Source organism: Anabrus simplex, chromosome 5 (assembly GCF_040414725.1).
Source record: "Anabrus simplex isolate iqAnaSimp1 chromosome 5, ASM4041472v1, whole genome shotgun sequence".
Classification (NCBI taxonomy): Eukaryota; Metazoa; Arthropoda; class Insecta; order Orthoptera; family Tettigoniidae; genus Anabrus; species Anabrus simplex.
The window spans coordinates 386,817,647-386,833,559 of NC_090269.1; the positions used below are offsets into that span (position 1 = coordinate 386,817,647).

Genomic DNA, 15,913 nt, shown 5'->3' on the forward strand with positions numbered 1-15,913 from the left:
GTTTGTAAAATACTGGAGAGTTTAATAGCAAAATACATCAGAGGGATATGTGATGATAAAAATTGGTTCATGAGGAGCCAGTATGGATTTAGAAAGAAATTTTCTTGCGAGGCACAACTGGTGGGATTTCAGCAGGACATATCAGATCAGTTGGATTCAGGAGGCCAGTTAGATTGCATAGCCATAGATCTTTCCAAAGCCTTTGATAGAGTGGAACATGGAATATTATTAAAGAAATTGGAGGGAATAGGACTGGACGTAAGGGTTATATGTTGGATAAGAACATTTCTAAATTCAAGGGTTCAGAAAGTCAAAGTAGGAAATTATATATCACAGGAAGAGAAAGTTTGGAAGGGAATTGCACAGGGTAGTATAATCGGTCCGTTACTTTTCTTAATATACGCAAATGATTTAGGGAACAATATAACATCGAAAATAAGATTGTATGCAGATGACATAATTGTTTATAGGGAAATGAATAACATTGAGGATTGCTCAGAATTACAAAGGGACCTTGAGAGTATCCAAGAATGGGTTGAAGAAAATAATATGAAGATTAATGGAGACAAATCAACTGTTACAACATTTACAAACAGGAGCTTTAAAACTGAATTTGAATATACTTTGGATGAGGTAGTTATCCCTAAAGATGGCAAGTGCAAATACTTAGGTGTGAGATTTGAAAGTAATTTGCACTGGAAGGGTCATATTGATGACATTGTTGGGAAAGCATACAGATCGTTACATGTCATAATGAGGCTACTTAAAGGATGCAACAAAGAATTAAAAGAAAAAAGTTACTTAAGTATGGTTCGTCCGTTATTGGAATATGCAAACAGTGTTTGGGATCCTCACCAAGAATACCTAATAAAAGAACAAGATGGTGTGCAGAGGAAAGCAGCAAGGTTTGTAACAGGGGATTTCAGGAGAAAGAGTAGTGTATCAGAAATGCTAAAGAAACTTGGTTGGGAACCTTTAAGTAAGAGAAGGGAGAAAACTAGACTTATAGGATTATATAGAGCCTATACAGGAGAAGAAGCATGGAGAGATATCCGTGAGAGGCTTCAGTTGGAAAATAATTATATTGGTAGAACTGACCACAAGTACAAAATTAGAAGGAATTTTAGCAGAAGCGATTGGGGTAAATTTTCATTCATTGGGAAGGGCGTGAAGGAGTGGAACAGTTTACCAGGGGTAGTGCTTGATCCTTTTCCAAAATCTGTACAGATATTCAAGAAGAGAATAAACAACAACAGAGAAAATAAATGAAATGTTAGAGGGCATTCGACCAGTGCAGGATATTGTAAATAAAAAATATGTGTGATTAAATTAATTCCATCCCCTGGTCTATGGAGTTTGGACAGCCCAAGTAGGGGACTGCCTGTAGGGGTGAAGTACAGTGGGGACTTCGAGGGCCCTGGGACCGCTACGGTAGCTGTGAAGGCCCTTCAGGAACTCTGAAAAGTGGTGGCAAAAGGGGCTCTGGTTAAGACGTAGCAGGTCGTTATGCTACTTATGTTCCAAAATGGGTAAAATATAAATATGTAAATAAATTCAATGTTAATTTTAATCTTATACCAGTTGTATATTATTATCAGAAGTAATTTCACATACTGTATATGAGTTGACTATGTTTGTAAGATATTATAAGTGAATTTTGTAAACAACATAAATTATTAAGGATGATGTATGTGTTTAATAGAACAAATTATTAGCGTAAATAGTATAATATTGTATTCTAGGAAAATTTTCTTCGTCTCTTGTTAATTTAAAATTTAGTGCTTGACAATAATGTATTTTAGTGTACCATTTGCCACCGAGGTAGACACCTCATTTGCAAATAAAGAGATTTTGATTTTGATTTGAAAGATTTCTGGTGACATATTTGGTATTTACCTGACAAAATTGTTGAAACCTCAGCCACAGATGCCCAAGAGACATTCAGTTTTCTCTGCCATCTAGTAGACCTAGAGTAAAACACAACATAGAAATTGACAAGCAGAAAGCCAGATGGCATCAAATTAAAATGCAAACACACGGTAACTGATGCCATACGATGATTATTATTTCTGTATTTCTTAATAGTTTAATTTTCATAAAACTGACTTGAATTACTCTAAACCTCAAACTACAAGGGGCATTGTTGTGATAACTTTGTGAGGTTTCAACTAATGAAGGGGCTGCCTAGTCATAGTGGTGAAGGCTTGTTCGATTCCCCATCAGTTGAAAAATGTAGAAATGAGACTTCCTCTTCTGGAAAGGCACAAGGCCCTGAGGTTCACTCAGCCTCCACCAAAAATCAAATCTTTACCTTCCACTCCTCCCATGGCCTTCATGGCTTGTGCAGAGATTGTTTTTCTTTTTTTCTTCTTCTTCTTCTTCTTATTTCTAGTTCAGCAAATAATGTCTCAAAATGAGATCAAATTAGATACCAAACAGTATTTTATGTAAATGGCAAGTCAAATCATATAGAAAGATAGGAACATGAAAAGTGATTGTGTGTTTGTCCTTATCTCTTCTTCTTGTTGTTCCTCTTTTCCTTGCTGACCTATTGATGTGTTTACCCTAACAAGGTTTGTACTTTTCTATTTATGACTTGAGTATCCTATGTAAGATTTCTTCATAATTTATCATTGGTACGCATCAACAGTTTAATATTCAGTTTTGAAACGGGTCTTCCCAGAGCTTTGGCATTCTTTATTGCCATCTTCTTTGTTAGTATCTGTGTTGATATTATTCATCATTTAGTATCTGTGTTGATATTATTCATCATTTGTTTCAAGAAAATTTTTCCACGTGATAATTTCCATTCAGTGAAGCCTCTGTCCATTTTGCTAAGAAATTAAGTACTCCAGTAAATTAAATGAAATGAAATGCTGTATGGCTTTTAGTGTCGGAAGTGTCCAAGGACATGTTCGGCTCGCCAGGTGCAGGTCTTTTTGATCTGACTCCCATAGGCGACTTGCGCGTCGTGATAAGGATGAAATGATGATGAAGATGACACATGCACCCAGCCCCCATGCCAGCAAAATTAACCAATGATGGTTAAAATTCCTGACCCTGCCGGGAATCGAACCCGGGGCCCCTGTGACCAAAGGCCAGCATGCTAACCATTTAGTCATTGAGCCGTGACACTCCAGTAAAGGAATATTTTTTCAAGTGACACTGTCACTGACTTCTCACTAAGGAGTCTGAGATTGGATTGGAACTCTGACCAATGAAGTGGGAAAGAAAAAAGAAAATACCTCTGGTCTAGAATCTATATTAAACAAGGTTTATGATTATAATAATGGTCACATAAAACTATAAGCTTTCTTTCTTTCTTTCCCTTTTTAGGGATGTTTGAATGAATGTCCTTCCATCATCTGTTATGACATGATCTCATTTCATATACCTCAAGGTGAAATACCTTGCTTGTTTTATATGTTTATGATCCAATTATCATCAGAACAAGTGCCAGTAGTATTCTTCGAAGGAGAGATCAATCTTACAATCTGTATTTTTATACCAATAGAGGAGAAAGGAAGAAAAATGTGCACTCTTTAGTAAACATTCTTTATTTTGCAAACAAATACATGAACAGCCCAAATTGGATGACACAAAAGCAAGTCACAAATAAATTAATATTTCACACAATAAAAAAAAAAAAAACAAAAAAAAAAAAAAACAGCAAACTGCACACAAGATACAAGGAAAAGAAGAATGATATATATTACTGTATTTAATTTTTCCTCAATCTCTCTTCCTTGCACCCTCAGCTCTGACCCATCCCTTCACAGGCACTCGCAAGTCCATAGTGATATCTCACATAGTACTAGTCTTTTTCGATCAATTAAGATGTAATAATGAAACATCCTTTTCCCCTTATGTCATTTTATTCTACTAAATGTGTGTTTTTGGCATCCCTCTCATAGGTTTGTTGTTTACCGCATTGAATTTTTCATACTTGCCCATGATCTAGAGTAAATTTGTATCTTCACAGAAATCAAGTCCATGGTGTTCACTATCAGCATGTTCTTGTCCCTCCATTCTTTCTTTTTATTATTGTGTGGTATCTCATTTCTTGATCAGTTTATTGGTCCCTCAATATTATCCACAACACACGGTGACCATTCTTTTTACCAGAAAGAGATTAATACCAGCATTAACCTACTTGTATCCTCTGTACCACAGAATTCCTTTTTGATTCCAGTATTGTTCTTTAGTCAATAAATGAAGTAAAATATATTTTTATTATTTATAAATATTAAAACAATGATGCTGAATCATTGGATAGAGTAGAAACAAGCCCCTCAATTGTGAGAATGAGATGAGGACCCAATTTCTATCTTTGTGTCAGCTGCATTTATTACTGTAATTCAGCCTTGTACGAAGCTTATTAATGTTCATTTTTATTTTGGAGGGAACAAGAATTTCACTACGTCAAACCCAACAGTCCTGCAACAAATGAAAAACACAGGCATTATTATTTACATATTTATGTCATTCATACATGCATGCATGCGTACATATATACATACTGTACATATATATATATACACACACACACATAAGGGGAATTAGAAATGGGATAGTTTTTCTATCAGCATATCATTCCATGGGAACATAAGTATAAGATTTCTGAATTTTATTGAATAGTTATCTACAAAGAACAAAGAGCTCAACTAATTGTTAGCTGTGCAGCCCGGCACTTTAAGTACTTCAAGATGGCAGTAAAAGAAAATGGCATATGGCTTTTAGTGCCGGGAGTGCCCGAGGACATGTTCAGCTCGTCAGGTGCAAGTCTTCTGATGTGACGCCCAGAGGCGACCTCGTTTCGTGATGAGGATGAAATTATGTTGAAGACGACACATACACCCATTCCCCGGGCCGACACAAATGAAATGGCGTATCTATGGCTTTTAGTGCCAGGAGTGTCCGAGGACATGTTCGGCTCACCAGGTGCAGGTCTTTTCATTTGACGCCCGTAGGCGACCTGCACGTCGTGATGAGGATGAAATTATGATGAAGACTCATACCCCCAGCCCCCATGCCAGTGAAATTAACCAATGATGGTTAAAATTCCTGACCCTGCCGGGAATCGAACCCGGGACCCCTGTGACCAAAGGCCAGCACGCTAACTATTTAGCCATGGAGCTGGACAAGATGGTGGTGCTATTGCATCACCCAATGACACCATATCAAGATCATACTCTTGTTACTATATATATATATATATATAGGTCCTTCCTCTTTACAATGAGATAATGAATACTGTCATCGCACATATTGTAGAGAAATTATTTTGATTTTAAAACTTTTATGTTCTTGTAACGCTCGCCGACCCGAGTATAGTTCTGGAACTATACAAGTATTCTACATCAAAATCTCTTCCACATGCATAAAGGTCCTTCATCTACCAACACCTAATAACTGTCCGACTCTTTGGCTGAACGGTCAGCGTACTGGCCTTCGGTTCAGAGGGTCCCGGGTTCGATTCCCGGCCGGGTCTGGGATTTTAACCTTAATTGGTTAATTCCAATGACACGGGGGCTGGGTGTATGTGTTGTCTTCATCATCATTTCATCCTCATCATGACGCGCAGGTCGCCTACGGGTGTCAAATAGAAAGACCTGCACCTGGTGAGCCGAACCCTTCCTGGGATATCCCGGCACTAAAAGCCATACGACATTTCATTTTTCACCTAATAACTTGCATCAATCACTGTCTACTGCCAATACAATGTCCATCAAGTGACTTTGGCTACAGGCAAATAATAAGTGCCCAGAGGTGTGATGTCAGTATCTCAACAGTAGCCACTCTTGTTGGCTGTTCCTTTACTGCGGTACTGAGGTTGTACCAAGAGTGAAGGAAATGTGGACAGACATCAAGCAGAAAATCAAACTGCAGCCAGCTAATAGTGATCGCTCAGCGAGGAGAGCATTTGGTGTCACAACTTACATCACATCAACAATACTCACTCCATCATGGAACATTTGACCCACCAGTACAACAGCGGACATGTACGTCCAGTTTCCAAACTGACCATGCAATGTACCTTGTATTGACCATGGGTTTGAAAGCTACAGACCAACAAAGGTGCCCCAGTTGACCTCATGTCATCGCAAACAACGCATCTCGTGGGCTCTAGAAAGGTGTCAGTGGACCTAGAATACATGGAAAAGGGTTGTCTGGAGTGAAGAGTCCTGTTTCCTGTTGTACCATGCTGACAGCTAAGTTCACATTTGGTGTGAACAGTATGAGGAGGTCTCCCCCACCCGGCAGGTGGTGGCTGTGTCATGGTCTAGGAAGCATTTTCCTGGCATGCACTAGGGCTATTGGTCTTTGTAAACACACATACATTAAGTAGTGAAGACTACAGAAACCTGTTAGCTGACAATCAGTACCTGTATCTCCAGCCAGTCTTTCCCAATAATGCCACATTCCAAAAGGATAAAGCACTGTGTAACCAGGCTCAGGTCACTACAGACTGGTTTCAGGAACATGACAAGAAGTTCTCCCCAAATTCCCCAGACTGTAACCACATGGGGCATGTCTGGGATATGCTGGAACACACTGTGAGGGTTGCTCCTATGCTTCCTCAACTACACGAGATGCTGCAGCTTGGACTAAACGTGAATGGCATGCATCATAATGTGGAATCTGTCTCCTGACTTTGCAAGCCATGTCTGCCAGCAAAGGAGAACCCATTTGTGTTAGGTAGGTGTACCTAATAAAGGAATTGTTTAATGTGCACTTCCCTGGCTGAATTCTACTGGGCGAGCCAAAAATCTTGTTACCCCCTACAAATTACAGACATCATTGTTAAGTGTTTTTTTTTTGCTAGGGGCTTTACGTCGCACCGACACAGATAGGTCTTATGGCGACGATTTAAGTGTTGTTGGCTTTTGCTGTAGATGGTGATATACATCTAAACTAAAGGGCCAATGGTTGCACTTGTTTGTTCCTATCCACTACTACTATGACCAATACGTCAACTTATAACGTAGAAGGAAGAAATACAATGAGCCTGTGGGTTCATGACTTCACAAAGGAGCCCCCTGTGGGTGGGGGCGGTAGAATAACACCCACGGTATCCCCTGCCTGTCGTAAGAGGCGACTAAAAGGGGCCCCAGGGGCTCTGAACTTTGGAGCGTGGATTGGCGACCACGGGGCCCTCAGCTGAGTTCTGGCATTGCTTCCACTTACTTGTGCCAGGCTCCTCACTTTCATCTATCCTATCCGACCTCCCTTGGTCAACTCTTGTTCTTTTCCGACCCCGACGCTATTAGGTTTGCGAGGGCTAGGGAGTCTTTCATTTTCACGCCCTTCGTGGCCCTTGTCTTCCTTTGGCCGATATCTTCATTTTTCGAAGTGTCAGACCCCTTCCATATTTTCCCTCTTATTAGTGTTATACAGAGGATGGTTGCCTAGTTGTACTTCCTCTTAAAACAGTAATCACCACCACCACCACCTTCACAAAGGAAAATAATTTACAATTAAAGATATTCTACAACAGTGACACGGTGATGGCTTATGAGCTGCAGCAGCTGCAATTCTTCCCAATAATTGAAAAAATTTTTTCAGGATGTGTCTGTAAGTCTGTCAGCCCGGTTTTTTTTATGACTTTACCAGTTTCTGACAGCACAGGTGGTACAGATTTTCTAATTTTGTCAGAAGCTGAACATTATAAGCTATAAATTTCATTTTTGTTCGATAGTGAAGTGCAATTATAAGAAATAATTTCACCAATGCAGATCATCCAACTAATTTATTTATTTCAATACAATATATCAAGTAAATAATATTACATCAGTCTTGGGACTAGTTTCAGCCACTAAGTGGCACACGTGGTTTGTAGTTTGTCACACCCCCCATATTGTTATTCATTTGTTACAATAAATGAAAATTTAAATCTGAGAATATCTCATTTGAAACATAGGCATCTATTAAGCTTCAACTTTCACCAATGCAGATCATCCAACTAATTTATTTAACTAACTACAGTGCAAGCCTCAGTGGAGTTAACCTGTTATGCCATGTCTGGGCAAGAGTTGCCTCACCCAGTGATGTCATGGTCTCAGCTAGTCTGTGATAAGCTTCCGCACAGCTTATTTGCTTCTTATACAGCAGTAATTCATTGGCTTTATCCATTTCATGAATTCTGAATTAAAGTGCTGAACAGTGAATTTTCATGTGCTGTAGATTTTTAAAGTATGAATCTGCTGGGAGAGTGAGAAAAGAATTCCACAAACAGTTTCCTGGAGTGCAAGTGCCAATGTGTTAAAGAATTAAGAAAATTGTGGGTTCAGAGAAAAACAAAAAATTAGCTAAACAGCCAAATGTCTTAATTGATGAAAAAATAAAGGATACTTGTGAAAGACTTGAGCGATCCTATCAAAAATCTTTAAGGAAACTGGCTCGTGTAAATTTTATGGTACATTGTCAAAACCGTTTAAAATCAAAACAGGTGTCCGACAAGGGGACGGGATGTCACCAGTCCTGTTCAATGTTATACTTGAAAAAATGGTCAGAGAGCGGAGGAAAAGATTGACAGAATTAGGGGTGAAAAATGGAATAATACTAGGGGAGATCTGGAATCAAAATCGACAGTCTAGTGTTCGCAGATGATATGCCAATTGTGGCAGAAGATGCAGAAACTGCTAAGGTACAGATTGAAACGCTTCCAGAGATTGCTGTAAAAACAGGCCTTCAGATACTGTTTGAAAAAACAGAACTAATGATTCAGAGCAAAAATGCCCCGACAAAGACTACTGTCAGTAAGTATGAAACAGTTAAAAGAGTGCAGAAATTTAAATACCTAGGAGAGTGGATAAACCCAACAGGACTACCAGGAATAGCGTTACAGAACAGGGCAAGAAATATGGAAACAGCATAACATATACGTCAAAATATCTATAACAAAAGATCAATCTCTATCACTGCGAAACTCAGACATTACAATACTGTGATAAAGCCAGAAAGTTTGTATGGAATCGAATGATTTCCACTGAACGGGAAAGGATTACTACAGAACATTGAGGAAAAAGAGAAAGAAATCTTGAGGAAGATACTAGGGCCTAGGAAAGTGGGACAAGAATTTAGACTGCATCCAAATGAGGAATTATACACAAGGACCGAGAAAATCACAACATCCTTTAAAAAGAGAAGACTTTGCTTCTATGGACATATTAAAAGAATGCCAATATTTGCCCCCGCTGCTGCTAGATGGATCGCCCTGCTCGCTCGTTGGAGGCCTCCGGCGTTATGGAAGAATCTGGATGCCGTGCGGAGAGTATTCACCTTCGGGAAGACTCTGAGAGGCGTGTCCCTTCTGGAAACATCCAGATGACATGGGCCCAGGTATTTAAGTCAGGCGTGACCTATGGGGTTGAGTTAGTTGGTGCAGTTCGCCTGGTGTAATGAGTCCAACGTGTGGACTCAGTGAGTTAGTGTGTTAGTGACAGCCTGGGCTGAGGTGTCTGTTGGAGCCGAGGACTCATTTCTGTGTGTCTGTCGTGCGTGCGAGTGTCTTAGACCAACTGCTGGAAGAGGACGTGGCCTGTCCCGAGCAGTGTGGAAGACAACACAGAGTGCCGACATGGGGCTGTGAGTGGAGTCCGCCGGACTGAGTGGACAGCGGATACTATCTCGAGCTGCGAGACTGACATGTTGACTGTGGACCATGACAGCGCTAATGAGCATGACTGAGCAGCTCAGTGAGTATAATGCATGTGATCGAAGATTCTGTGTGTGTGCGTGTTTGTCATTGTAGATAAAACATGAGATACTAACAGAGAGAGCGTGAACCGTGTAAATGTGCATCCTGTGTACTTGTGTAAGTTATGAGCTCAGCAATCGTGTGTGTGTAAATGTGTAGTTTTAGTGCTTAGTTAATAAATCTTAGAATACGAAGCTACCAGATTCTGTCCCATTTATTTACCCCGACAAGACATAACTGATAATTAGTTTTATATTTCACAAACTTATTCTATGGTTTTAAAAATGCAAAGAGCCAGAACTTTACCTGCAGAAGTTTCTGCATGTGTCAGTAAATTGACTAAAATGGGGCTGATTTATTTGAGCATCTTTAAATACTACTGGACTGAGCCAGGATCAAACGCAACAACTTGGGCTCAGAAAGCTCTACCCTCTAAGCTCTTCAGCCCAGCATTGAGAAAACCGGTTGTGATAAAGAGGTCTCTGTTTCATGCAGATAGTTTTGAATTTTCTAGGCAATTTCTACAGCCACCGACGATCTGCTTTATGAATTATTTCTCTATAATGGTTAGATCATTTCTCACTCTCACTTCCTAGTCATCAGCAGAATTTTTTCAACTTTTAATCAATTTAAATACAGAAACTAAGCCTTAATTCAGAGAGAAAAAAAAGAGAACTTATTTTGTATAAGGTGGGAGGACTAAAACCAAATAAGAGAGGTTGCTTTAAATACACAACACAGAAATCTCAAGCAAAATAAATACAATGACGTCAACTTTCTGCAAAGATTCTTCCAAAGTTGTTAAAAAACTGAGATAAAGTATCTCAAAACAATCAATTTTAAATTTAAAACAACTTCCCAAAATTGTGGGCTGCCACAAGACAAAAACTTTTTTTTTTTCACTGTACTTCTATTTTAAAAGGTTTCCTTAAGGTCACTTCAACCATGTCCATCAAGATGGTTCCTGAATACAGAAACTGAACCTTGTAAGGCCATTAAGACAATCTGCTTTTAAAGACTGTTTGTTCAAACCTCTTTGAGGAACCTGGAACACAGAAGAGGAACGGTTTCCCTAGCTCTTATCAGTATTCTTTTGATAGTGATTTCAGAGGGCTAGTACTTCTTGTAATATGCAACTGTAGGAGGGCAGAGCTGTCTTTTCTCGCAGTCGACTTCAGTTGCCTGCTCAGCATGTGTGGGATCAATAATTGTTGCTGCAGTCTTGCTTTTAGGTGCGATTGCAAGCATTCAACATTAAAAACTTCATATCTGGTCCGTATTGAAAGGAGATAACATACAGTAAAGGGAAGTTTGATTGATCCACCTTTTTTCAATACATAATATATTGACATGATGCTGTATAGACTTTTGGGCTTATGCCGTGTCAAGAAAATAAGGTGAAATTCTTAATGTTCTGTGTACTCAGAGGAAATCTCGATTGACCACGAGAAAGGCTTCTTAAACATCAACCCTTTGAAATTTTAAACGTTATACTACGACGCGTGTTTTTAAGTAAGGCCCGTTTTGTTGTAGACACTGGTAGTTCGCGCGCATATCGCAACAAGCACGTGCGTCGTGTACCGGCATGCCTCGGGAACAACTGTACTCAGTTTCAGCTCAGTAGCTAATCTGTACGGTTCTGTTCTGTGCTTTCAAAATGTTTAAGACTATCAACTCGCCCACCGCGTTTGAGGTTCGGTCAGTGATGCGGTTTATGTCAGCAAGGAACCTGTCTGCTGCAGAAATTCATCGACACATTTGTGAAGTGTACGGTGATACTGTTAAGAGTGAAAGCAAAGTGCGTAAGTGGATACAACAATTCAAAGATGGCCGTGAGAACGTCCATGATGAGGACCACTCCGGTCGCCCTTCTTTGATTACAGACGATTTGGTGGCTTCAGTTGAAGCGAAGATTCATCAGAACAGTGCTTCACAATAACAGGTCTCTCAAATGAACTTCCTAACATATCGAGATCAGTGCTTTACAACAGTGTTTCTGAACACCTAAAGTTTAGGAAACTGTGCTCTTGTTGGGTCCCGAAACTCCTAACAGAGGACCACAAAAACCAAAGATTTGAGTGTGCGATGAAGTTCTTGACTTGTTATGACAAAGAAGGTGACGGCTTCTTGAGTCAGATCGTAACTGGAGACGAAATATGGGTTTCGCATATCACGCCTGAATCGAAGCAACAGAGCATGGAATGGACACATACACATTCGCCTGTAAAGGTGAAGGCCAAACAGACTCTGTCCCAGCGCAAAATCATGGCGTCGGTGTTTTGGGATAGGCATGGTGTTTTGTTGGTCGACTTCATGCAACGAGGAACCACTATCAATGCAGAAGCATATTGCCAAACCCTGAGAAAGCTACACAGAGCGATTCAAAACAAAAGACGCGGCATGCTGACAAAGGGAATTGTCCTTTTCCATGACAATGCAAGACCTCACACTGCAGGTCAGACCCGCGATTTATTGGACAGTTTTGGCTGGGAAGTTTTAGACCACCCACCCTACAGTCTTGATCTTGTGCCAAGCGATTACCATCTGTTCCTCCACCTCAAATATCACCTCAGTGGCAACCATTACAATGATGACGACGACATGAAAATGGCAGTGAACTCTTGGTTATCGGATCAGGCGGCAAGTTTCTAGAAGAGGGTATTTTAAAATTGGTTATGAGGTATGATACGTGTTTGAACAAACTTGGCAACTATGTCGAGAAATAGAGTGAAGTATGTACTTTCTGAAAATAACTTTACTTTTTTGAAATAACCTTTCGTTGTGTACTTATTTTCAAACGGACCTTACTTAAAAAACACGCCTCGTAGAAGTGGAAATGGTACGTTCATTTGCCACCCGATGGCCCCCAGGACGTGGCACAACGCTACCGTTCGAAGCGGAAGCTGATCGAACCCTCACAATCGGACTAAGCAGTTCGCATAACATGTTTTGCATAACATATGACATAGACAGGTGTAAGATATAGACACAAGCCTGGAATGAAACATCTGGCGACGAGGAACATACGAATTTGGAAAAACACCGAGAAGAAATAACAATAGTGAAGGGGGCAGGGAAGGTAACTACCTACGTAAATTTTTAATGGCTGGGAACCAGGTATTACTTAATTGATAGCCGGTGTCCCAGTTGAAATTGTTAGGATTTCCACATATTTCCACAGCTTCATGATTGCTAAGTTGAATGAAATCTGAATTCTTTTGTATTTCCCGTTCTTTCAATATGTGAGGTTATGTTTGCCAGTGAGATATCCAAGTGCATTATTTGAATACTGTAAATGCACCTTCTTGGATACATTTTGGAAATAGTTCTTTTTCATGGCATTTGAAAGGTATAAACTATGAATCAAGGTTAACTGCATGCAGTAACAGCCCTTAGAACAATTCAGAAGTACTAACACTTGCCGCGGAAAAAAAAAAGCACGATTCAAAGACTAGGAGAAATCTATGCTGGCTCCCATGTGCAAATGCTTTATTCATTAGTTTACTATACTGTATGCATTTTAGATGCCTTGTATTTACACAGAAAGTACCCAATGCCCTTAAAATCGAACTTTCCTATGACTATTCTTGTATGATTTCCTGCCATGGCACTTCTCTCGTACTTCAGAAATGTAAACACTTGCCGCGTCACAAAATATTCTAAGACCTATTAATACATGCAATCACCTCGATTCACAGTTTAAACCTTTCAAATGCTGTGGAAAAAACTATTTCTGGTATCCAACAAGGTGCATTTACAATGTTCAAATAATGCACTTGAATAAATCACTGACAAACATAACCTCACGCAAGGAAAGAAAAAACAATCACACAATTCAAAGATGAGGATAAATTATGCTGGTTCCCCTGTGCAAATGCATTATTTTTTAGATTTCTGTACTGTTTACATTTTTGGATGCTTTGTACTGGCATGGAAAGTGCCCGACGCCCTTAAATCATTGTGGCTTATCGAACTTTCCTATGACGAGGGAATAAAGTTTCTCACTTCCATGTGCATTGCAATGCATTACAATGATCCCCATCCCCCACCCTTGTACGATTCTCTGGCTGGCACTTTCTCCTTTAAAAGCATGACCGTTTGGGCTCGCATTAAAATAAAGCAATGCAGTTTCATTGGCAATGACTATATTGTTTGGTGCCTACGAATTTATTATATGAGCCATGTATTTTCATCAACTGTTGGCATCGCCAGTGTTCGCGGATTCTGCTTTCCCACACACTGCCTGTTGCGTGATATTACGGCGTTTCTTAAAAAGGTTGAATACAAAATAATTCCGATTTCATTCAACTTAGCAATCATGAAGCGCACTGTAGACCCACCGAAGTGAGTGTAAGTGCGGAAAGCTACCCCTCCACGTTCCAGAACACGTGTTCTATTATGACGCGGATAAATTTCGAGTTGAAATTACTCTGTAACATACTATTGTTTTAAACTGTAAAGGCGGTTTCAAATTAAAAGTCTGAATTCGGTAATGGGGCCGACATTGTACTTCGAATTACGATTATCTGTATTTTGAATTAAACAATTTAAATGACATGCAAAACTGTATCTCATGTTTCCGGGAATGAGAGCTTCTTCAAATTAGGTGGGATTTTGAATTAACCGATTTCGAATTATCGAGGTTCTACTGTACATTAGATTGCATTTTTATTGCTTCTCTCCATTCAGCAAAACTCAAACCACAATGTTTACTGATCCGGTTATTCCCTGATTATGTACGATTCCCTTTCCCTTCTGAGGTAAAACTCATCAGTTGTCGTATTCCCTCTTTTAGAGTTCTTCATGACCTTCTTTTGCTTTATACAGCAGCAATTCTCCACCACTAACTAAAGTCAAGCTTTTGCAAACACTGTTTAACTTCGTTATTTCAGTTTCTTGTGCGATCAATATAATGAAGATGATCATGGTGGCCTGAGGTTTTCAGCAGGTGTTCATATGTTGAAAGAATGCCTTCTACTTGGTTCAGTGTAAGGCATATACTATAAGGAATATCTGATGGGAACTGTAAAATTTCTTTTAATGAATTCTTTGTACCTTAGGTTATAAAATTCTATGTTTTCACAGAAAAGTTGATAAATCTATAAAAAATAAGAAAGGGCTTTAAGAATGAGTATTCTTACTTTGCAATAGTTTTGATGAACTCCATTCCTACAGCACATTTGTACTTGTGGTGGTCGAGCGAATTATCCACTTCAACCAGCAATTTCAGCTTCACCAGCGATGAGATCTGAAAACAATTATACAAGACTTGCAGTATAGGTAACCTCGTGGCAAAGTGGAAATAAGATTCAATATAATTTATCATCACAAACTGGAGAAGGTAATCTTGTATTTTTTAATATAATCTGAACACTTAAAAAAATGTGGGGGGAGGGACTCTCCAGCTGGGTGCAGGTCTGGCTTAAGGTGAAATGAAAAACATATTAGATAGTCAATTCAGTACAATGCTATTTATAACTACAGAAAGAGAGAGAAATGGCATCATAGTGGGCAACTGTCATATCAATAAATAAATAAATAAATAAATAAATAAATAAATAAATAAATAAATAAAAACCAAACAAGAGACTTTCTTTATGACTGTTATGTTATTTGATGTGAACTGCAGTAACTTATTTGGCTGGTCGCCTAGAAGCACAAATATATAGCCCATTCATCTCACTTCATACCTGATTCTCTGTCTTTATTTATAGCTTTGAAGGCTATTAGTTTCATTAACTTAAAGCCTTAAAGCATAAAATAGAGAATGAAGAGAGAGAGTGTCTTCGTCATTTACAAAATTTCGTAGATCATGTAACTTCTAATTTTTCTAAGTGTACCATAACAGTACGGTTATGTTAGGCATAATATTCTCTATTCAACGATACACACATCATGGGCTGGAATTTACAATCAGAAGTTGAAACGAAGCAAATGAATAAATGTTCACAATTTTGACCTTGCATAACTCTGTCCCCAAGGGACATCACCACCACCACCACCACCACCACCACCACCACCACCACCTCAGGCTTAGAAGAAACTTTCTAATGGTACCCCATATGAGGGCAAGCAATTATGATTAGAATGTCAAACTGCCAATTTTTCAAAACTTTGGTGCAAACTTTCACAGTTTACAGTCACTTATTCACAGACTGGAGCTGTATTCACTATAATGTCACTTATAATTGTGAGCATATCTCTTTGTGAACA

General features: G+C 39.2%; 1 protein-coding gene across 1 annotated transcript in view; it reads right to left on the reverse strand.

Annotated features, from left to right (window-relative positions):
- Window positions 1-3,651: 3,651 nt before the first annotated feature.
- Orc5 (origin recognition complex subunit 5) overlaps window positions 3,652-15,913 on the reverse strand; it is a 196,398-nt gene continuing 184,136 nt past the window's right edge. The window contains exons 9-10 of the mRNA XM_067148673.2: window positions 14,842-14,948; window positions 3,652-4,437 (exon numbers count right to left, since the gene is read on the reverse strand). Of these exons, the coding sequence (XP_067004774.2) occupies window positions 4,392-4,437; window positions 14,842-14,948 (153 nt within the window). The 3' untranslated portion in view covers window positions 3,652-4,391. The remainder of the gene's footprint in view (window positions 4,438-14,841; window positions 14,949-15,913) is intronic.